Below are 23529 nucleotides of genomic sequence, written 5' to 3'. Positions count from 1 at the left end.
CCATCTCTTTAAGAATTTTCCAGTCTGTTGTGATCCACACAGTCAAAGCCTTTCGCATAGTCAAAGCAGAAGTAGATGTTTTCCTTTAACTCTTTCGCTTTTTCGATGATCCAAAGGATGTTGGCAATTTGACCTCTGATTCCTCTGCCTTTTTGAAACCTAGCTTGAGCATCTGGAAGTTCAAGTACTGCTGAAGCTTAGTTTGGACAATTTTGAGCATTACTTTGCTAGCGTGTGAGATGAGTGTAATTGTGCGGTAGTTTGAGCATTCTTTGGCATTGCCTTTCTCTGGGATTGAAATGAAAACCGACCTTTTCCAGTCCTGTGGCCACTGCTGAGTTTTCCAACTTTACTGGCATATCGAGTGCAGCACTTTCACAGCGTCATCTTTTAGGATTTGAAATAGCTCAACTGTAATTCCATCACCTCCACTAGCTTTGTTTGGAGCGATGCTTCCTAAGCTCCACTTGACTCTGCATTCCAGGGTGTCTGGCTCTAGGTGAGTGACCACACCATCAGGATTATCTGGGTCATGAAGATCTTTTTTGTACAGTTCTGTGTATTCTTGCCACCTCTTCTTAATATCTTCTGCTTCTGTTACGTTCATGCCACCAACATATTCACAGGTAAATATTAGTTCTTATACTCTTTCCTTTCCAGCACTGAAATTCTAGGACTCTAAAATATTAACAGCAACAAGTCATAGTATCTTAAAGTTTATCACAGCAATTTTAAGTCCTGAATAGTAGTAGTAGGTAGGGTCTGGAAGTCTTTAAAGAAGGTGAAATCAAACACAAGTTTTGAAAGGAGAATAAGTACTCATTGAATATATGAGAAAGGAAGAAATTCAGAGTAGAGGGAAAGCTTACTCTGCTTGGGTCAGAGACCTGATGTGTACTATGGTCCTAAAATAGTAAATCATCTACAAGGTTTTGTTTTACCATTTTGCCATGTAGGTTAACATATTTTAAATATATAAAACAGTCATTTAGTATACAGTCATTGAGAACCAAATATAGTAAGCATTGGAGGAAACAATGGAGTTACAATCTAGAGAACTGTCTAATTAAGAAACTCACTCGTATTTTAGAATACTCTGAATTCTTACTTTTGGTGACATAAAAAATGTCATTTAGAGAAGACATCTTAGCCTGATATAATCTCACACAAATGTAGTTCTGCAGGTTCACAGAAATAACCTGAAGGAATACAAAGGAGGCAAAGAAATTCAACTCAGATTTAGTCATTACTCCTGGGGGCATTACCTTAAGGCCAGATATCATTGTAAACAAGCCATTAAAGACCACTAACAGAATAATATGAATACAATAATTAGTTATGTTGCAGAGTTCACAAATATCCATCTACAGACAGAAAGGCAGTCCTTAAAAGCCTCTGTTCTAAAACGATATTAACATACAGTTTTTTACTCAGAATAAGATAGGGTGATCAAAAAAATGACTTTTCAAGCTTAAAATCAAATTACATTAGGATAAATCTGTGGGAGAAATAAAGTGGAAATATATTCAAGGAAAAAAAACAACTATGTAGAATATCTAGCAGTTCATACTTCAAAAAATGGTTGATGTGACTATTAAATCATTACTATAGTATTTATAGTCTATTAGTCACAGTTGATGCAGCATTTTCATTTAAGAAGGTAAACACAATATGGTCAGAAATGATAAATCCTTTGCATCTGTTTAAACTTTTAAAGAAAATTTCACATATCAACTTAAAAATACACAGAAGAGTAATCAGGTTTCATTTTAGAAAGAACATTGGCAGCAATATGGAAAATAAACTGGAAAGAGGGAAACTAAGAGGCCACTCAAGAGACTTGCTATAGTCCAGACAAGAAGGTATAAAGGCCCAACCGAGGGAAACAGAACGGTAAGCATAATATAGATCCAAAATATGTGAAGAGGCAAAATCAGCGAAGACACAGAGAAGGAAGGATTCAGGAGATTTTAACAGAACTTCTCTGAAAGGGTATCTCGAGGAAAATGTTGGAATTCTGATTGACTTTCAGGTTTCTGACTGTGAAGACCAGTTTAAAACAATGAGACCATTTCCTGAAGTAGGTAATATAATAGGTTAGGGAAAAAAGTGAGTTTGGTTTTGGTATGTGAGTTTGAGATGTTTCTGGAACCTGGATGAAGATGCTTATACACCTCTCATACAAATAGATGTAAAGGGAACAGAAGGTTGCAGGTAGTAGTGGAAGAAATCCTGGTTACAGCTATGATCACCCATAGGAGTTGGTAGAAACAGGAAAGGGGCCTAGGATAGATCATGGAAGGAGAAAGATGGTCCTACAAAGTTTGGGGCGTGATATATAACAATGAATGAATTTCAGTGCCTAAACACAAAACAATGAATGAGTATTTGGGAGCTGGGTGTGGGCTGGCTCAAAACGGACCATAACAGCATATTGATTATTCTGAATTGAATGAAGTTGCTTGAGAAGCAGCTGATGCAAGAAGGAAACCCTGACCTTCCTGTCTCCCTGAAAAGCAGGAAATAAATCTCTCCTATGAAAGGTGCACTCCTCGCAACTGGAGGTAGAAGGTCACCCTTATCCGACAGAGAGGAAATTCAGAGCCAAGAAGCCTGTGTAAACAAACCTTGTAACTTCTTTTAATTTACTACCTCAAGCCCAAACTCTGTTTAGATTCCTTACTAATTACGTATCCCAAACTTAAGTTTCTTTGTCCTGTCAATTCCTCACAAATTTATTGCCTTTTTTTTGGTCTGAAAAGTATAAAAGCTGCCTGCTTTGGTCACTTCTTAGGTACCATTTCTGTGAGATCTCCATGCACATGAATTAAAATTTATTTTTCTCCTGCTAATCTCTCATGTCTATTTTGTTATTAGTCCAGCCATACATACTCAATCAGGGTAGAGGGGAAAATTTACTCTTCCCGGAAAAATATTTATGAATCAGAGATAAAAAGAAAGTTGACAGCCAGAATGTAGAGTTATGAGAAGAATCTGTTTCAAAAGAAAGACTACATAGCTTGCTCCAGGTCACACAGACAAGTAAGGCGTGGAGGTGAAATTAGTCAGGAAGTCAGAGCTCTTAACTACCATGCTATACTGACATTCATGACACAAAGGATACATAAGTGAGTAAAGCAAGGTCACAGCAGAGACAGAAAGGAGAGGTTTTGAGAGTATAATTTAAAAGACTGTCTAAGAGATAAGGATGGTAGAGTTTTAGATTGGAGAAAGGAAGTTGAGAAGCTACTCCCCAGTCTTCTCAATATCTTTTTTTCAAGACCTATGCCTTAAATATAAAAAGCTCACTTCTCACATTTTTTTTTTCCCACATGGTTTCAAGGGGAAAGAAGACCGTGTTCATCTTTAAATGAATGAGATTTCATTTGCAGCTAAGCTTAGTTTGGGTGGTAAATCCCTTATCAAAAACTTACCAGAAAGTTTCAGGTTGATGACACTCAAACGTAAAGCTCAAAATTCGTATTGCCAATGTTTTAACCTAAGGAACTTCAAGAACTGGAAAGAATAAATTGGAAGCCTATATACTAACATGGAAGTATTTCCAAGTTCTATCGTAAAAATAAAGAGATAAAACATTTTAATCCCATTTCCATAAATAACAATACTTCCTACTTCTGGCATTGAAAAACATTTTGGAATAAAATACTTCCATCTATTAATAGCGGTCATTTGTGGGAAATGTGCTTACGGGCATTTTTCACTGTATCACTACGAATTTTTATACCCTTGAATTAATCAGGAAGAAAAAATTCTGACCATGCTAGAAGCAGATGTTCTGTTCTCTCTGCCTGACTGAGTTCTTTTTAAGAGCCGATCCTATTCTCTGGTGTATATAGCAAACGGTAGGGATCACTAAGTTTCCACTACAAATGAATGAATTAATCAATGAGTACGAGCCTTGACGATCTCACACAGCTGTTCGTTCAGAAAGCCACACGCACTCAAATGCACGCGTTTTCCAGTTAACGTGCAAAACAGACATAAACCGTAATGGAGGTCAGTTAACTCAACGTCCCTCCCTCCTTCAGCCTACACAACGCTAAAAAAAGTCTCGATTACGACGAAAAGTATCTCGAGGGCACGAAAGTGCGGCTTTCGACAGTACTCCTAGCTAGTAAGAGCTCATTCTGGCTGGGGGAGAACTCGGCGGCTGGGAAACTGAACTGAAATCGGCATTGGTCCGAAGAGTTGCTCTGGGGGAGGTGAATCCCGCCGGCAAGAGACAGCGGTTAGGGCCGTTACTCACCATTTCTAGGGACGCCAAACTGGGGCTGGCGAAGCACCGAATTGAAGAGCATCTGGGACGGAGGAAAACGCTAAACTGAGGAAAAAGCCGTGGAAATGCCTCCAGATTCAGCGGAAACCGTATCCTGCGCCCCTTAGACCACGACTAGTTATTGCCTCCAACTCCCGCCACTGTAAGCCCCGGTCACCAAACTCCCCGCCAAACTGACGTCACGCCCTCTGATTGGCTCTCGCCGCGGCGTCCGGGCGCGTACGAGTCACTTCCCCCTTCGAAGCCCCGCCTCCTCCTCGCCCAGCCGCGGGAACCCAGCGTTCCAGAGCTCCCTGAGCGCCTGCGCGGGGGGCCGCAGGGGCGCTGGCGAACGGTGGGGAGCCCAGGGCGCATGCGTAAGAAGGCTTGACAGAGCGCGGAGGAAAAATCCGCGAGAAGGTGGTGGAAGAAGATGGCGGTGGTTGGGCCGAGTTTGCAATCTCTATGAATAGGCTAATCCAGTAACTGTATGGGTCATGGCGTCAAACTCAACTAAGTCTTTTCTGGCCGATGCCGGCTATGGCGAACAGGAGCTGGATGCTAACTCTGCCCTTATGGAGTTAGACAAAGGTATTTCGAAAGAGCAGGCTGCGCGGGTGAAACGGGTGTGGGGGGAAGTGGCGCCACCAGGCGGTGGTAGCCGCGCGAGAAGCTGGGACGGCGCATGCGCGGTGCTTCCTGGGCGGGGGCGGGGGCGGGCGCCTTTGCTTTTGGTGCGTCCAGGGCTTTTCGCGGCTTTGGGAGGTTGTGAGAAAACGGCAGCGTTACTAGATTGGCCTTGAACAGCTGAAAGAGTAGGAAGCTCCCGCGAAAGGCTCGTTTGGACCACTTGAGGGCACAGTCCCGCGATTTTCCACGCAGTTTCTAAAAGTGCTGTATTGAAATTATGAAATTATCTTTCAGTATGTGCAGTTGAGACCGGGTCTTCACCAAGACTGCTGCATCTTGCACCGACTTTACAGCGATTCATTTGATTTCTATAATTCTTACTTGCCGGTTACTAGGCAGGTCAGAAATAGGGCCAAGACATCCGAAATGCCTAGACCCTACTCATTCTCTGCTTCCCTGATAGCTCAGCTGGTAAAGAATCCGCCTGCAGTGCAGGGTTCCATTCCTGGGTCCGGAAGATCCGCTGGAGAAGGGATAGATAGGCTACCCCCGCTAGTATTCTTGGGCTTCGCTTGTGGCTCAAGCTTAGTGTAATTAAAGCAGTGTACTTGAAGGGCAGGGTCAGATCAATGGAAAGATTAGAGAATCCGGACTTACTTGGGAACTTGTGTATGATTGATTATTTTCTAACTATATTTCCTATATTTGATAGTTTTAAAGGGGATATTTGAAACCTGTCGATAAAATAGTGTTACTTCTTAGAAATTACAATTGAGTTCTAAAAACACAGACATCATATATCCTAGTTCATCCATTAAGATACACATTTTTTCACATATTAACATCTCTGAAACTGAGAGTCATCTTAAAAACCGGTAAAATGAAGTATTAGTTATTATTTAATTGGGCTTCCTTTGTGGCTCAGCTGGTAAAGAATCTGCCTACAATGCGGGAGACTTGGGTTGGATCCCTGGGTTGGGAAGATCGGTGAAGGGAAAGGCTACCTGTTCCACTATTCTGGCCTGGAGAATTCCCTGGAGTGTATAGTCCTTTGGGTCGCAAAGAGTCTGACACGACTGAGCGACTTTCATGCACATTCTCTGCAGATGAGTTATATTTCCTTACTGCAGTGAAGGGATGGGACAGTCTTGGTGTAGTAGTAGAAGCTTTGGATAGACTTGAGTTGAATTCTAATTTCACTAGTTTAATGATCATGGACATGTCATTTAACCAAACCTAATCTTGTTTTTTTTCTCTGAAAAATGAGTAAAATACCGTTGAGCTGGCAAGATTATTGTAAATATTAAGTGATACAATAGTATGCAAAAAACTCCTTATTAAATGCAAAAGAGATTTGCCTTATCTTTTAGATAGGGATTTGGAAGGCAAGGGCAGGTATTTCTTAGTAGAGAACTCAAAGTATTACAATGACTTTTATTTCAGTGTACTTGTTATTTTTATTGAATGGGGGAAACATCACTTGGTATACAGTTAATTTTTAATTAACTGTAGCCAGTGGGTAGTGTATTAACTGGACTAGAGGTTAGAAGGATTTTTAAGTCCACTTGGAGCCACTTCCCAGCCCTCTGACTTGGACACTATGTTAACTTTTCTGGGACTTAAAAATTTTTTTTTTACCCTGTAGACATTTAAAGTGCAGTTGGTCCATATAAGAGTTTCTCAGACTTAAAAACAAATTTTAACTTCCTTTGATCAACATGAAAATATAACACTCCAATGAGATATTCCTTTGGTTGAGTCACAGTAGTGCAAGTCCATCATCCAAGAAAGTGATGTTGAGCTTTGCTTTTTCTTAAGAAAAACTATAGGGCTTTTTCCTTCTGAAATAGAAAATCACAATATCAGATGTGTTTTTTAAACATGGCATAACCTTTTCCTCCCCATTCTGTTAATTCCTTCCTTATTCCCCAATAAGAGTTGCAGGTCTACATATCTAATATTTCTACTAATTCTAAAGAGATTTTCTACCACTGTGGTCTGGGTGGACTCATCCCTTAATGACAGTAGAGCAGTAGTGTAGAGCAGAATTGGGATGGGACTCTGAAGAAATGAGAAATCTAGAATTATTTAATTCCTGAAAACTTACAGTTGTGGTAAACAATTTTTCCTTCCCAAAAGTTGAAATAGGAATATTTTAGACCTGTAAGAAGTGTATAGATGGCTATTGAGTGTTTAACTGTAAACCAGGTGTCAGCCCTAGATCATGTTTAATCCTCCCAGCATTGCCTTGGGTGATGTAAGATGATGTTCCATTCCATAACATCTTACGGAAGAATGCAAATTAACTTTTTGACCAACCCAGTATTTTACAGGTAGAAGTTGGTCTGGAGTTGCTTAAATGCATGGATGCTCCAGATAGCAGAGGGGCTGCTGCTGTAGAGAGGCGGTGGTTGTAATAATCCAGGGAAATGAGAACAGTGGCTTGGGCCAGGTTTCTGCAAAGCTGTGTGAAGTGCTGAGATTATGTATGTATTTTGAAGGTAGGGCCGACGGGATTGGCTAATGAATTAGTTGAGGATGTGAGAATAAGAGTTCAGGAGAAACTCAGGGGTTTCTTGGGGTTTTTTTGGTCAGAGCTGTTGGAAGTATATATTGTCATTTACCGAGTGGATGCAAACCAGATCATTGTGGGACTATTGAATTTGAGCTGTCTCTTAGACATACAAATGGAGACGTTGGGTAGGCAGTTAGATATACAGATGTGATACTTGAACTCCATTATAAAGAAGGATCTGTAGCACGAGTGTCAAGAAGCCCACTTGGGAAATATTGCCATTTTATAACCTGTTATATGGTTATGACTGTTGCACTTTGTTCTGAGCATTTTGAGCAAGCATGGCAGTAAGGTATTTGTTTCTGATCTCTCTAGGAATAAATGGATGCTCTTTTAAAGCTGACTGAAGTCTGTTTGTTTAGGATGTACTTAGTAACACAGGAAAATAATCATTCATATGATAGTCATTAATTCATTTAATAAATATTTACTAATCACCTGCATTGTGTTAGACACTTAAATTTGGAGGTGTATTAGTGAACAAAACAGCTTTAAGAACCTCACCTGAGGGAGGGAGGTTCAAGAAGGAGGGGACATATACTATGGCTAATTCATGTTAATGTATGGCAGAAATCAAACCAGTATTGTAAAGCAATTATCTTTCAATTAAAAATAAATAAGTTGTTTTTAAAAAAAGACCAAAAAGTGGGCAGTGGCCCAATTCCTGGAAATCTCCTCCCCTCCTCACAAACAGTTGGACTAATCCTCCCACTCATTAGCCTATGAAATTATCCAGCCCATAAAAACTAACCATGGCCGCCTTTCAAGACCACAGCCCTCACCCTCTGTAGTGGCCCACGTTGTATCTATGGAGTGTGTTTGTTTTTGAATAAATCTACTTCTTATCTATGGAAAAAAGAAGAAGCTCACCTAAGGAATCAGACAGGACTAGATTAAATATGGCCTTGTTAGGACAATAAGTTTGGATTTGATGCAAAGTACACTGAGAAGACATTGAAAGTTTTTAAGTAAAGGACTGACATGGATTCATTTACATTTTTGAGGATCACTTTCACGCCTATGTAGAGGTCTTTTGCCTTCCCCTTTTTAAAGTTTTAAGCTGATAACCATGCTGCCTGAGCTGTGAATACAAAGCAAACAGAGTTAACTGTTAAATCAAGTACAACTTACGTATATTAGACATTTCATGATACAGCGCATCATTTCTATAGTACAGGCATTACAAAGGACATACCTCACATAATTTATTCAGTTAGTGAACTGAATGCACTTTTCTCTTCTCTTGCAGCCTACCTTCTCATTTCCTCTCTCATAAGACTCTCATATCAGAAAGTAAGCAAGACATTTACTGTTCTTTAGCTCGTGTACCCAAGGCTCTGTTACAGGAATAAATGTTTATCTTAAATAAAAATTGACCACACTAGAGAAATCAGAATATTCCTCTGGCAGATGCAAAATTATCTTTGGTACATTTTGAATCAGTGTAAATAAATTGGTCTGAGATTCTGTTTTAAAGGGAAGGTAAAGCGAATCATATTACGTTGAGGAGACTCCTTGTACCTATACTACTTCCTTCTTTACCTTTTTCATCCCACCTAAGGTTAATTTATTACAGATAGAACTTGGCTGTCATGTGCGTCACTCAGCTATGGAGAGAGAGAGAAGGAAGCACACCCAGTTACTCTGGGTTCTCCCAGCAGCCTGTTCCCCCAGCACATGTAGACAAGCCCGCATCTCTCCCTTCTCTGTGCCTTCACCTCTGTCCTGAGGCTTGCCTTTCTTTCCCTCCCCTTCCCTTGTGTCCTTCACTGCCCTGTCTTTGGGTCCCTTGACCGCCTTTTCAAGGCTTCAGGAGCCATTGCTAGTCACCTAGAAGGTCTCTATTGACACTTCGTGCATTTAATGGGAAGAAGCCTCCAAGAGCTCCTAGTGGCAGTTCTTGTGTGTATGGAAGTTGGTGAGTGAGGTGTGTAGGGAACGGGGAGCAGACAAAGAAGGGATATGTTCTGAATATCTCAATTAGGAATTATTTTTGCATTAATTTTCCCTTAGGAAATTTTATTATAAGCAGCCATTAGATTACAGGGTACTGTAAGTACTGACAGTGCTATTATTTTTCCTATGAGGAAGTATGTTCCAAGTACCAGATAACTAACCTGAGTGTGCCTGCAGAACTTAATTCATTAGTAAGTTGTAGAAATTGCATGTGCACGTTTACTTTGTGAGTCTTCCACATTGAGACAGAGTGGCAGCCAGGAAAGAGCCCTCTGTCCTCTGGGATCAGCCGCACAGTGTAAGAGCCGTGAGTTCCGCTTCAGTGTCTCACTGAGGACTGTAGCCCTGGAGACAGCTTTCCAGAAAGCTCTGAGAAATCGCTCTGAAGAGGTAGGGGGAGAGGTCAGTGTATCATGCGGTTTTGACTCAGGAGTATGTGCAAGCCGTCAGGCGTCTCGGCAGGTTACTGACATCCCAAGGAACACACATCTCAGTTAACGGCTTCAGTGCTTTTCTAAGTGTGGGAAAATGCAGGACTCCAGGTTCATAAATTTTTCCCCCTGAGATATAACTGCCTAAGGGCATGTTTGACCTGTTTTCCGTAAAACACAAAGTGCCTCATCTAGTTCTTTAAACTGAATTCCTTTCAGGTCAGTGACTCATTCCTCGTAGGACTGAATGGTGAGCAGCATTCCTTGTTTTAACCCCAGATATTTCCTTTGTCATTTTTAAACAATGAACAGACTTTACTGAACAGAGGTATTCTTGGGCACGTATTCTTGTGCAGATATAATCAGCATTTTATAAGTGGCAAAATAATAAAAGAATTGTTTGAAGGTGATACTGTTAATTTCCTATCAGGATATTCATTCTTAATGAATTTTTTTAAGGACTGAACATTAACTGTTTGTTGGATTTTTGAAACATCAAATTCATTGAGGGAATTCCCTGGTGGTCCAGCATTTAGGGCTCCATGGTTTCACTGTTGAGGGCCTGGGTTCAATCTCTGATCTGGGAATTAAGATCCCATAAGCAGCGCAGCCCAAAAAGGAATCATTCACTGAGGCATAGTTCGTGTGTAATAAAGTTCACCAAATGCATATAGTCATGAAACCACTACCTGGACTGTTTCACCCCCAGAACTTCCTTGTGCCCCTTTGTGGTCAGTCTTTCTTTAGCTTTTGGCAACCACTTTCTACTTTCTGTCTTCATAGTTTTGCCTTTTCCAGAATGTCATGTAATATATAGTCATACAGTAGTCTTTTGGGTCTGACTTCTTTCATTTAGCATGATGATTTTGAGATCCACCCATGTTGTCGCATCGGTAATGGGTTCCCCTGTTTTTGCTGCTGTTTTTGTTCGGTCACTAAGTTGTGTCTGACTCTTCCTGACCCCATGGACTGTAACACCCCAGGCTTCCCTGAACTTCACTATCTCCCGGAGCTTGCTCAAACTCATGTCCGTTGAGTCAGCGATGCCATCCAACCTTCTCATTCTCTGTCGTCCCCTTCTCCTCCTGCCCTCAATCTTTCCCAGAATCAGGGTCTTTTCCAGTGAGTTGGCTCTTTGCATCAGGTGACCAAAGTATTATAGCTTCGGCTTCAGCATCAGTCCTTTCAATGAATATTCAGGGTTGATTTCCTTTAGGATTGACTGGTTTGATCTTGCTGTCCAAGGAACTCTCAAGAGTCCTCTCCAGCACCACAATTAAAAATCTTCAATTCTTCGGTATTCAGCCTTCTTTATGGTCCAACTCTCACATCTGTACACGACTGCTAGAAAAACCATAGCTTTAACTAGATGGACCTTTGTTGGCAAAGTGGTGTCTCTGCTTTTTAATATGCTGTTTAGGTTTGTCATAGCTTTTCTTCCAAGGAACAGACATCTTAATTTCATGGCTGCAGTCACTGTCCACAGAGATTTTGGAGCCCAAGAAAACGAAGTCCACTACTATTTCCATTTTTTTCCCCATCTATTTGCCATGAAGTGATGGGACTGGATGCCATGATCTTAGTTTCTTGAATGCTGAGTAGGAGACTATCGTATGGAGATACCACAGTTTGTTTATTCATTCACCATTTGATGGACTGGGACTTTTTTGCCATTCTAGTGGATGTGTAGTGGTATCTTACTGTTGTTTTAAATTTATAGTTCCTGGGTGACTAATAATGATGAGCATCTGTTCATGTGCTTATAGTTGCCATCCATATTTCCTTTTTAGTGAAATTTCTCTTCACATCTTGTCCATTTAAAAGACTGAGTTTTCTAGAGATATAAGAACTATGGATGAAATCCTTTATCAGATACATGTTCTATAAATATCTCTTCCAGTATGTGGCTTGTTTTTTTATTCTCAGGACAGTATATTTTGAAGACTAAGTTTTAAATTTTATGAAGTTTTAACTTATCATTTTTTAATCTTTTAGTCTAAAAAGCCCACTTTTTGGGTTTTATCTAAGAATTATTTGCATAATACAAGCATACAAAGATTTCTTCCTTTTCTCTATATGCTTCATAATTTTAGCTCTTACTCTTAGGTCTGTGGTTCATTTTGAATTAATTTTTGTATATGGTGCAAATTAAAGATTGAGTTTCTTTTTTTCTTCTTTTAAATTTCTCTTCTGATTTCTTCTTTTACACTTTTAATTCTTTCAATGATTCATCTTATTGGGTTCTTTAAATAACTGTGTTGCTTAATTTCCAGTATATTTGAAAATTTTTAAATATTTTTCTCTTACTGATTTTTCATTTAATTCCATTATGTTGTAGTGGAGAACATACATAATATGATTTCAGTCCTTTCATATTTGTTGAGATTTACTTGTGGCCCCAAGTTCAGTTCAGTTCAGTTCAGTCGCTCAGTCGTGTCCGACTCTTTGTGACCCCATGAATCACAGCACGCCAGGCCTCCCTGTCCATCACCAACTCCCAGAGTTAAATATTCTATCAATTCAACCTTTAAAAAAAAAAAGTTTCTCTTTCATTATATCTTAAAGTGGCACTTTCCAAAATTACTATTTCATGTATCATTTTTATTTTTGAAAACATAACGAGTTACTGTTGTACTTTATCTAATTTTTAAGAATGATTGTAATTTTACTGTGTAAATAATTTTAGTCTGTAATACTGTGTTGATATTTGCTGTTTTTGCCTTACTATAGTCAAAAATTTCTAATCTGTTCTTCCCTTTTAATGGTTTCCATAGGTCTAAGATCTGGCAAGCTTGGTGAACAGTGTGAAGCAGTTGTCCGCTTTCCCAGGCTCTTTCAGAAGTATCCATTCCCCATTCTCATCAATTCTGCATTCCTAAAGTTAGCTGATGTTTTCAGAGTTGGGTAAGTCTTTTTAAGCCCTTGGTGTCCTAAAGCGCTTTGTTCATATTTCTTTGTTTTATATTTTAGTCTGTATTCTTTTTGCCTTTTAGGACTTCCACATGATGGTTTTTTGTTTTTGTCTTTTTTACCGTTTTAGTGGACGCACTTGGAAATTCACAACAAATTTTGGTGTGAAATTTAATGGCATTTGGAGCCAAAGTAAAGGGTATAAGGCAGAGAGTACTTATTTCTTTGGGGGACAGGATAATTCAAAATTAAAGACAACCTTGATATATAATTGTGTACTTTGGAAATATCTGTGGCTTTGTGCAGTTCATTTTGAGAAGTTTCTGATTTAACTGTTTTTATGACATGAGATTACATGTTACATGAGATTATGGGCCACTGTGAAGTGCCTGAAACATGTAAGCAAGCCTTGAATATATACCTGTTCTTTCTCTACGCCATTCCCTCTCCCACTTCTTTCCACCATTCTCCATATACTCGTGTGCTTACATACACACCTAATCAGACTTGCAGAAAAGAAGCTGTAGAATTAGCTTGAGAGGAGGAAGACCATCTTCTTGGTTCTAGTCAGATTGAGGAGATTGAGTTTGGCTCCTGGGCTTCTCTACATTACAGCTGTTTGGGTGCCTTCCTGCAGTACTGCAGACTCTGCTAACTGCTTATGCTTAGTACTCATCTCAGGGTTCTGCATCCATGGGTTCCACCAACCACGGGTCAAAAATATTTGGGAAAATAATTCCAGAAAGTTCCAAAAAGCAAAACTTGAACTTGTTACCCACTGGCCACTAGTTACATTGTACTTATACTTGTTTGCATAGCATTTACATTGTATTAGATATTATAAATAATCTAGAGATGATTTAAACTATGTGAGAGGATGTGCAGGCACTGTGCCATTTTACAGAAGGCATTTCAGTCTCCAAGGATTTGGGTTTGGTGGGGGACTAGTCCTGGAATCAGTTCCCCTCCACACTGCGGATATCACAGGATGATTGTACAGACTTTTGACTGTTTCTGTGGTAAAACAGAATGTTAAGATTGAACAGCATCGGCCTGTTGCTAAAATTTATTAGTATCATTTGTGTTGCTTTGATTCCTAATTAAATATTACTTTCCTAAAGTGGTCTAATTCATTTTATCTGTGGTTCTTCCTAGAAACAATTTCCTGAGGCTGTGTGTTCTTAAAGTTACCCAACAAAGTGAGAAGCATTTGGAGAAGATCCTAAATGTGGATGAGTTTGTGAAGAGAATTTTCTCTGTGATTCATAGTAATGACCCTGTTGCAAGAGCCATCACACTCCGGTATGTTCTGTTACGCCGCTGAGTCACCACAGGATTGTTTGAGTTGTATTTCTGTACCCCCAAAAGGCCGTACATTTACTTCTGTTATTCTGAATTTTAAGAATTCATTTTTGTTTTTCCTAGTAAGAGTCAATGAGAAAATATGGTAACCATCCCAATCTATAAATGCTTTAGAGCTAACTGTCTATGATACTGTTTTGGTAACTTAATGAGACACTCCTTTTGTGGGTAAATGTTCTGATCTATTAACTCAAATGTAAGTATGATTTGAAAGAAAGTGAAGTTGCTCAGTCATGTCCAACTCTTTGTGATCCCGTGGACTGTAGCCTACCAAGCTCCTCCATCCATGGGATTTCCCAGGCAAGAATACTGTGGTGGGTTGCCATTTCCTTCTCCAGGGAATCTTCCTGACCCAGGAATCGAACCTGGGTCTCCTGCATTGCAGGCAGATGCTTTAACCTCTGAGCCGCCATGGAAGCCTCATGCTTAGTTCGAACTTTTACCTTTCTGAACGTGTTTTTCCTGTTTCATGTCTGTTTTCTATATTCATCCTTGGTTATGTGCTCATTTTTATATATGATAATTTATATCTCGACTGCTTGGAGAACCACCTTCGTTTCTTCAGCATTTCCTTTTCTTTCTTGGCATTAAAAAACTTTTGGTAGAATTTCATTTTGTAAGCCTTAAAACCAGCTTGAACCATATCCTCTTTTTAGGTCTGTCATCTAAGCAATTAGTATGTGTAAACTTTGGATTTTTGAAATTCACTTTCCTAGCCTTACAAATAGCTGTGAAAAGAAGAGAAGCGAAAAGCAAAGGAGAAAAGGAAAGATATAAGCATCTGAATGCAGAGTTCCAAAGAATAGCAAGGAGTAAGAAAGCCTTCCTCAGTGATCAGTGCAAAGAAATAGAGGAAAACAACAGAATAGGAAAAACAAGAGATCTTTTCAAGAAAATTAGAGATTCCAAGGGAACATTTTGTGCAAAGATGGGCTCGATAAAGGACAGAAATGGTATGGACCTAACAGAAGCAAAAGATAGTAAGAAGAGGTGGCAAGAATACACAGAAGAACTGTACAAAAAAGATCTTCACGACCAAGATAATCACGATAACGTGATCACTGACCTAGAGCCAGTTATCTTGGAATGTGAAGTCAAGTGGGCCTTAGAAAGCATCACTACGAACAAAGCTAGTGGAGGTGATGGAATTCCAGTTGAGCTATTTCAAATCTTGAAAGATGATGCTGTGAAAGTGCTGCACTCAATATGCCAGCAAATTTGGAAAACTCAGCAGTGGCCACAGGACTGGAAAAGGTCAGTCTTCGTTCCAGTCCCAAAGAAAGGCAATGCCAAAGAATGCTCAAACTACCGCACAATTGCACTTATCTCACACGCTAGTAAAGTGATGCTCAAAATTTTCCAAGCCAGGCTTCAGCAATATGTGAACCGTGAACTCCCAGATGTTCAAGCAGGTTTTAGAAAAGGCAGAGGCACCAGAGATCAAATTGCCAACATCCGCTGAATCATGGAGAAAGCAAGAGAGTTCCAGAAGAGCATCTATTTCTGCTTCATTGACTATGCCAAAGCCTTTGACTGTGTGGATCACAATAAACTGTGGAAAATTCTGAAAGAGATGGGAATCCCAGACCACCTGACCTGCCTCTTGAGAAACCTGTATGCAGGTCAGGAAGCAACAGTCAGAACTGGACATGGAACAACAGACTGGTTCCAAATAGGAAAAGGAGTGCGTCAAGGCTGTATATTGTCACCTTGCTTATTTAACTTATATGCAGAGTACATCATGAGGAACGCTGGGCTGGAAGAATCACAAGCTGGAATCAAGATTGCTGGGAGAAATATCAATAATCTCAGATATGCTGATGACACTACCCTAATGCCAGAAAGTGAAGAGGAACTCAAAAGCCTCTTGATGAAAGTGAAAGAGGAGAGTGAAAAGATTGGCTTAAAGCTCAACATTCAGAAAACTAAGATCATGGCATCTGGTCCCATCACTTCATGGGAAATAGATGGAAAAACAGTGGAAACAGTGTCAGACTTTATTTTTTTGGGCTCCAAAATCACTGCAGATGCTGATTGCAGCCATGAAATTAAAAGATGCTTACTCCTTGGAAGGAAAGTTATGACCAATCTTGATAATATATTAAAAAGTAGAGACATTACTTTGCCAACAAAGGTCCGTCTGGTCAAGGCTATGGTTTTTCCCGTGGTCATGTATGGATGTGAGAGTTGGACTGTGAAGAAAGCTGATCGCCGAAGAATTGATGCTTTTGAACTGTGGTGTTGGAGAAGACTCTTGAGAGTCCCTTGTACCGCAAGGAGATCCAACCAGTCCATTCTAAGGGAGATCGATCCTGGGTGTTCATTGGAAGGACTGATGCTAAAGCTGAAACTGCAGTACTTTGGCCACCTCATGCGACGAGTTGACTCACTGGAAAAGACTCTGATGCTGGGAAAGGTTGGGGGCGGGAGGAGAAGGGGACGACAGAGAATGAGATGGCTGGATGGCATCACCGACTCTGTGGAAATGGGTTTGAGTGAACTCCGGGAGTTGGTGATGGACAGGGAGGCCTGGCGTGCTGTGATTAATGGGGTCGTGGAGAGTCGGACACGACTGAGCGACTGAACTGAACTGAAACTATACTTTCCTCTATTCTGATATGAGCTCCAGGGCACATCTTCTACTTCTCTTGATGTTGAGAGATTTGAAAATCATGATACAAGTAATTACTGATATGGAAAAAAGACTGGGAAATCTTACTTTTTTACTTTGTGGGTCTGCTTAATAGCAAAAATATTGGACTCTTAATGCTTTGCTAAAATGGACTTCTTTATACAACATTGGAAAATTAGCATTTTGATGCTTTAGTAGTTCAAAAGTTTCTTTTCCTGGTCTCTCTTTGGTACTTGGCATGTACTTCAAGGTGATTTTTTAAAAAATTTTTGCTTGTGTTAAATTAACCATGTTAATTTTTCTTACATGTTGAAGTATGGAAAAATGTTTACAGAATTTGAGTTACTGATTTCTAAAATTGATACATCATTAACCTGAGATTTATGGACTAACCTACAAACTTTAGTTTTGGTAAGCTTTGCCTGTTTCTTCCTTTTCTGACCTTAAACTTATTGTATTTCCATTCTGTTTGGGTTTCTCTGTTTGTGTAGGATGTTGGGAAGTCTGGCATCAATAATTCCTGAGAGGAAGAATGCTCATCATAGTATTCGTCAGAGTCTGGATTCACATGATAATGTAGAAGTTGAAGCTGCTGTTTTTGCTGCTGCTAACTTCTCTGCACAGTCGAAGTAAGCCTAGGCCTTTTATAGTTTGGCTCCCGAAGAAGAGGTTTTGAAAGAATAGCTCATTTATATATTTGAACACTAAGGGATGTAGAAAAATGTAAACGGCAAGATGTATTTTCCAAGGGTGTTTCTATCATGTTGGGAAAACAGAACTTAAATCCATAAAACAGAAGAGTTAAGTACAGATGTTGGCATTAACTGTAAATGAAATTAAAGTTCCCAGAAGGACAGGATCAGCCTGGGATTAGAATAGTTGGGGAAGGCTTCACTGGGAAGAAGAAACTTTGTCCATTGAGGTGTCTTCCCCAAACCTATACTGTCCTAATAGTAAATTATTCTTTTCTTACTATCTTCTCAAGTTTGGACAGTTTGACAGAGATAATAACTGCAGTTAAAACCAATTTTAACTTCTTTGGGTATTTCTCTCTCCTCATATATATTATTTTTTGATGAAATATTGGCCATAGTTTTATTAATGTGTTTGACTTACTGGATTATCCTCTCTAAAAAATAATACTATTTCTTTTACTGACTGATGATGTGAAAGTAACACTGCTTTCTTTAGTGCATTTTAGTAATATGTATTTTGTACATCCCTTGGACCTAGAAAATCCACTTATAAGAATTTATCCTAAGGAATCAGCAGTGTGTACTGATACTTGCAAGGATGCTAGTTATAGGGTTATAATAACAAAAAAAATTAGTAACGAATTCCAACCAGTGTGCCAATAAGATAAATAGAATCATACAATGAAATACTATATCAGCTTTTATAACTAATGTATTTTAGAAATATATTTGAAAACAGGTTACATAATAGATTATGTGATATTACAGATTTATTTGAAAAGCAAGTATTTATGGAATAGAAAAGAGACAAGGATATGTATTGAAATATTGTCTTTGAGTGAAGATATTATCTTATTTTTATTTTCTTTTTTACAAACTTCTGTATATCCTGCTAGGAGCAAGTTTTGGTTTTAAAATCAGGTGACTAACGAATTTTCTCATGTAAAAATAGCATTTATATTAAGAGCCTCTGCTAAATTTGGATAAGACTTGAAATAGTTAATCACCAATAATATTTCTTTATAATTTAATTATATGCTTATTCATCTCTTCAGCTGCTCTAATCAAACCTTCAGAATTCTAGGATTATTCATTGGAAAAGGAGATTAGACAGCATAAACTGTGTAGTCTTTATTTACTTATTGAAAGTAGTAGGTGTGACAGTAATTGAGGAAGAGAAATATCTAAGTAAAGACGATCCCTATTTTGCTTTTGAAAATTGGCATTTTTTTCTTACTGAGAGTCATTCATGAGTATTGCAAGAACTTTTTGAAAATTAACTTTTATTGGTTAAGAGTTATATCTGGTGAATATTTATCATCTGATCACCACTGTCAAGGTGTGAGTACTTTAAATCTGCCCACTTAAGTGTGTACTTGGAGTAGCTCTAAAAATAGTTTTTTAAATGTAGATGATAAATTTGTGATTTAGTATTAGAATTTGCTTATGAAAATCATTTTTGGCTCAGTTTTTCTCATGTGTTATTATCAGAAGCTAATTTTATCAGCTGTGGAATTTCTGATCTATCTTGGAAAAGATTAAGGCTAAGTAACATAGAGAAACCTGTATGCAGGTCAGGAAGCAACAGTTAGAACTGGACATGGAACAACAGACTGGTTCCAAATAGGAAAAGGAGTACGTCAAGGTTGTATATTGTCACCCTGCTTATTTAACTTATATGCAGAGTACATCATGAGGAATGCTGGGCTGGAAGAAGCACAAGCTGGAATCAAGATTGCCGGGAGAAATACCAATAACCTCAGATATGCAGATGACAATACCCTTATGGCAGAAAATGAAGAGGAACTAAAAAGCCTCTTGATGAAAGTGAAAGAGGAGAGTGAAAAGTTTGGTTTGAAACTCAACATTCAGAAAATGAAGATCATGGCATCTGGTCCCATCACTTCAAGGGAAATAGATGGGGAAACAGTGGAAACAGTGTCAGACTTTATTTTTTTGGGCTCCAAAATCACTGCAGATGCTGATTGCAGCCAGGAAATTAAAAGACGCTTGCTCCTTGGAAGGAAAGTTATGACCAACGTAGATAGCATATTAAAAAGCAGAGACATTACTTTGCCAACCAAGGTCCGTCTAGTCAAGGCTATGGTTTTTCCCGTGGTCATGTATGGATGTGAGAGTTGGACTGTGAAGAAAGCCGATCGCCGAAGAATTGATGCTTTTGAACTGTGGTGCTGGAGAAGACTCTTGAGAGTCCCTTGTACCGCAAGGAGATCCAACCAGTCCATTCTAAAGAAGATCAATCCTGGGTGTTCATTGGAAGGACTGATGCTAAAGCTGAAACTGCAGTACTTTGGCCACCTCATGCGACGAGTTGACTCACTGGAAAAGAGTCTGATGCTGGGAGGGATTGGGGATGGGAGGAGACAGGGACGACAGAGAATGAGATGGCTGGATGGCATCACTGACTCGATGGACATGAGTTTGAGTGAACTCCGGGAGTTGGTGATGGACAGGGAGGCCTGGCGTGCTGTGATTCATGGGGTTGCAAAGAGTCGGACATGACTGGGTGACTGAACTGAACTGAACTGAACTGAACATAGGAACAACATGATTCTTCATTTATAGAATTGATGACCAGTGAACATTAAACAGTTTATGTAGAAGCAGTTTTTAACATACCAGGCTTAAATATGGTATACTTGTGATTTGTGATGTTTAAACATATCAAATTAGTGCATAGTTATACTTAGCAGAATATATTAGAATGTGGAAATCAAGAAAATACACCTTTTCCAGATTACCATTTGCCATGGGAAGTTCCATGGACAGAGGAACCTGGTGGGCTGCAGTCCATGGGGTCACAGTCAGACACGACTGAGCAACAGCACACACACGCACACACATGCATGCACTTCCCTCAGAAGTGATGACCTGTTGGAGATCAGATATCTCAACCAGTACAGATGGATTTTTATCTTAGTATCTTTATCAGTTTTGGATCTTAAATAAATTAGTTGGCCAAAAAAAGGCTTTAAAAATTGATTTAATCCTATTTATACCTGTCTGCTTCCATAACCACATGTAACTTGTTCTGAGGGGGTATGTGCTCAGTTGTGTCTGGCTCTTTGTGACCCTATGGACTATAGCCCGCCAGGCTCCTCTGTCCATGAAATTTTCCAGGCAAGAATACTGGAGCGGGTTGCCAATTCCTTCTCCAGGGGATTTTCCTGACCCAGGAATTGAACCTGTTTCTTTTGAATCTCCTGCATTGGCAGGCAGATTCTTGACCACTGTGCCACCAAAACAGTTTTAATTGTTAGGAGCTAGTCCCAGAGGAGGAATTGCAAACCCAAATGACTTCAGGAACCTAGGAGGCATTGTCAAGCAGAGTGGTGACCTCTAGCGGTGACTGGTGAACTGGAATGTGCACACCATCTGAAAGGGTAACTGCTCCTGGGTACCAGCTGACAGTGATGGTGCAGGAACGAATGACCAGTGTTGTCAGATCTGAATTTGGGGTGGGAAGAAGCTGGAGAATCAGATTATTCTGTAGTCTCAGCGAGTGAGACTCTGTCTTCTTAACGTATTTTTAATGCTGACATTGAGAGTTTTTAAAAATATTATTAGACCAAAAAAAAAGAGAGCTCCAGGCTTCAGGCTTGCAGTTTATTGGCCCTAGAGGCCCGTAACAGATTTTTAAACTTTGCATTTGTTAAAAAAGTTATTATTTAGTTAGTTAAGAAATACTTAGTGAATATCCATCGTGTCCAGACTCTATTCCAAGCACCAGGAATACAGGAGTGGAAAAGATGAATGCTTTGTTGCTATGTAAACCCACAATAGTTTCAGCTGCTCATTAATGTTACAGAAAAATAAAGTAGTTTTATCATTATGATGATGACCCAAGTAAGCTCCTTAGGTCGAGTGATGGGGGATAGCCTCCCTGAAGAGGTGGCATTTGAGCTGAAACAGTCCTGAAGAAGAGGCAGCCATCTGGAGGAAGGACATTCCAAGCAGAAGCAATAACAAATATAAGAGCGCTCTGAAATGTGAACAGGTCATCTCTAGATACCTAATACACCTCTTGCCTTGTACCCAAAAGACATTTACAGCTTTCTTTTTCTTATTGAATATAAGGCTGATATCAGAGCAGTAATTTTCAAACTATTTGGTATCAGAATCTCTTTACCTTCTTTGGCATTATTGAAGTCCTCAAAGAGCTTTTTTTGTTTCTATAGATTACATCGATTGGTATTTACTGTATTAGAGATGAAAATGCCTAAACTTAAAATATATTATTAATTCATTTAAAGAATAACAAATTCCTAATATGTTGACACAAAAATATCTTTATGAAAGTATTTTTCCAAAACAAAAATCAATCTTGTGGGAAGAGGGACGTTGTTTTTTACATTTTGACAAATCTCTTTAATGTCGGGCTGGATTGTCACATCTAGTTCTGCATTGACCATTTCTTTTGCAATGTGTTGTTTTGGTTAAAGTATATGAAAAAATGCCAGCCTCACACAGATACATAGTTGAAAAAGAGAGGAGTATTTTTAAAGGTTTTGTAGGTAATTAAGGGTATTTTTCCTTGATCTCTAACAGAACTAGAAAATTGTTGGTTCATAAAAGTTAATTGCAATGTGAACTCTAAAGCCGTATCAGTGAACATGTACTATTACATTGAAATCCATTGGCATCCCTTACCTATGTATGGTTTTATAACTTAGACATTGGTCTTTTGGGAACTATTGGTTTACTCTGTTAATGCAGGTCTACCAAATGTTGGCCCTTTCCATTGTAAAATATCAAAGGATCGTAGCTTTAAGTATTAGCAAGCTATCAAGCTCATGGTGACAGATACAAGTTTTCTGAAGTGCTAGTTTTTGTTTAGAAGCTAGGATTGGCAAAAAAATTTACCCAGTTATTTTTCTTAAAGTTACATGCCTACTTTATATCTTTTTAGAAGATACCTGCAAATAGCCATTTCTGAATAGTTACGGAGTTTCTTGAAAAAATGGCTAATTCATCTCATAACTGTAAGGATTGCATGGTGCTTACCCTGCAGACAGCCACCCTGTAATTTACGTGTGCTCTTCATTTTGTCAGAGAATGTTAAAATAATATCTTAATGGCAGAAAATATTTTATATAGACATCCACTGAACTGCAGAGCGAAAATATTTCATGCCTTATGTGTCATGAATCATGACTGAAAGAACCAAGTTTGATCATATTATCTGTATCATTTTTCCTTACATATTATATAATGTTTTATCCCAAACATTCGTGTTACTGATAACTTTTGCAACATTCAGTGTTATTTCAGTTGCAACAGACTCAAAAGCAACACCTTAGAAAATACTTTTCAGATACACAATATTTTGAAAATGGCTACTTAAAAATTTTTTTGTTTATTTATTTAATTGAAGTATACTTGATTAACAACGTTATTTTTAGGTATACAGCAGAGTATTCAATTATACATATATATATATATATCTTTTTTATATTCTTTTCCCATATAGGTTATTATAAAATATTGAATATAGTTCCCTGTGCTATACAGTAGGTCCTATCGGTTGTCTAGTTTATATTTAGTGGTGTGTTTATGTTAATCCCTAACTTCTAATTTATCCCTCCTCCCCCTTTCCCCTTAGTGACTACAAATCTGTTTTCTATATCTGTGGGTCTATCTCTGTTTTGTAAATAAGTTCATTTCTATCATTTTTTTTTGATTCCACGTATAAGTGATATCACAAGATATTTGTCTTTCTTCATCTGGCTTATTTCATTGGGTATGATAATCTCTGGGTTCGTCCATGTTGCTGCAAATGGCATTATTTCTTCTTTTTGTGACTGAGTTACGTTCCATTGTGTATATATATACACCACGTCCTCTTCATCCATTTATCTGTTGATGGACATTTAGGTTACTGCCATGTCTTGGCTGTTGTAAATAGTGCTGCAGTCAACACTGAGGTGCATGTATCTATTCAAGTTATGTTTTTCTCCGAGTGTATGCCCAGTGGTGGGATTGCAGGATCATGTGGTAGCTCTGGTTTTAGTTTTTTAGGGAACCTCCATACTGGTTTCCAG

General features: G+C 38.9%; 2 protein-coding genes across 5 annotated transcripts in view; one reads left to right on the top strand and one right to left on the bottom strand.

Moving 5' to 3' along the window:
- The window catches only part of DTL (denticleless E3 ubiquitin protein ligase adapter), a 53344-nt gene extending 48906 nt beyond the window's left edge, over positions 1-4438 (bottom strand). For all 3 annotated transcript variants that reach the window (XM_055419041.2, XM_055419042.2, XM_055419043.2), the window contains exon 1: positions 4268-4438. In XM_055419041.2, coding sequence (XP_055275016.1) covers positions 4268-4319 — 52 coding nt within the window. In that variant the 5' untranslated portion in view covers positions 4320-4438. The remainder of the gene's footprint in view (positions 1-4267) is intronic.
- Positions 4439-4578: 140 nt separating this feature from the next.
- Positions 4579-23529, top strand: part of INTS7 (integrator complex subunit 7) — an 80270-nt gene continuing 61319 nt past the window's right edge. The window contains exons 1-4 of one of the 2 annotated variants that reach the window (XM_055419040.2): positions 4579-4867; positions 12643-12772; positions 13934-14080; positions 17264-17401. In XM_055419040.2, coding sequence (XP_055275015.2) covers positions 4774-4867; positions 12643-12772; positions 13934-14080; positions 17264-17401 — 509 coding nt within the window. In that variant the 5' untranslated portion in view covers positions 4579-4773. The remainder of the gene's footprint in view (positions 4868-12642; positions 12773-13933; positions 14081-17263; positions 17402-23529) is intronic. The other variant, XM_055419039.2, reaches the window with a different exon arrangement.

This window comes from Moschus berezovskii, chromosome 17 (genome assembly GCF_049115385.1).
Source record: "Moschus berezovskii isolate FMDL1 chromosome 17, NW_MosBer_1.0, whole genome shotgun sequence".
Taxonomy (NCBI): Eukaryota; Metazoa; Chordata; class Mammalia; order Artiodactyla; family Moschidae; genus Moschus; species Moschus berezovskii.
Note: the sequence above shows the minus strand (reverse complement) of the source record. Positions and strands in the feature narration are given on the sequence as shown.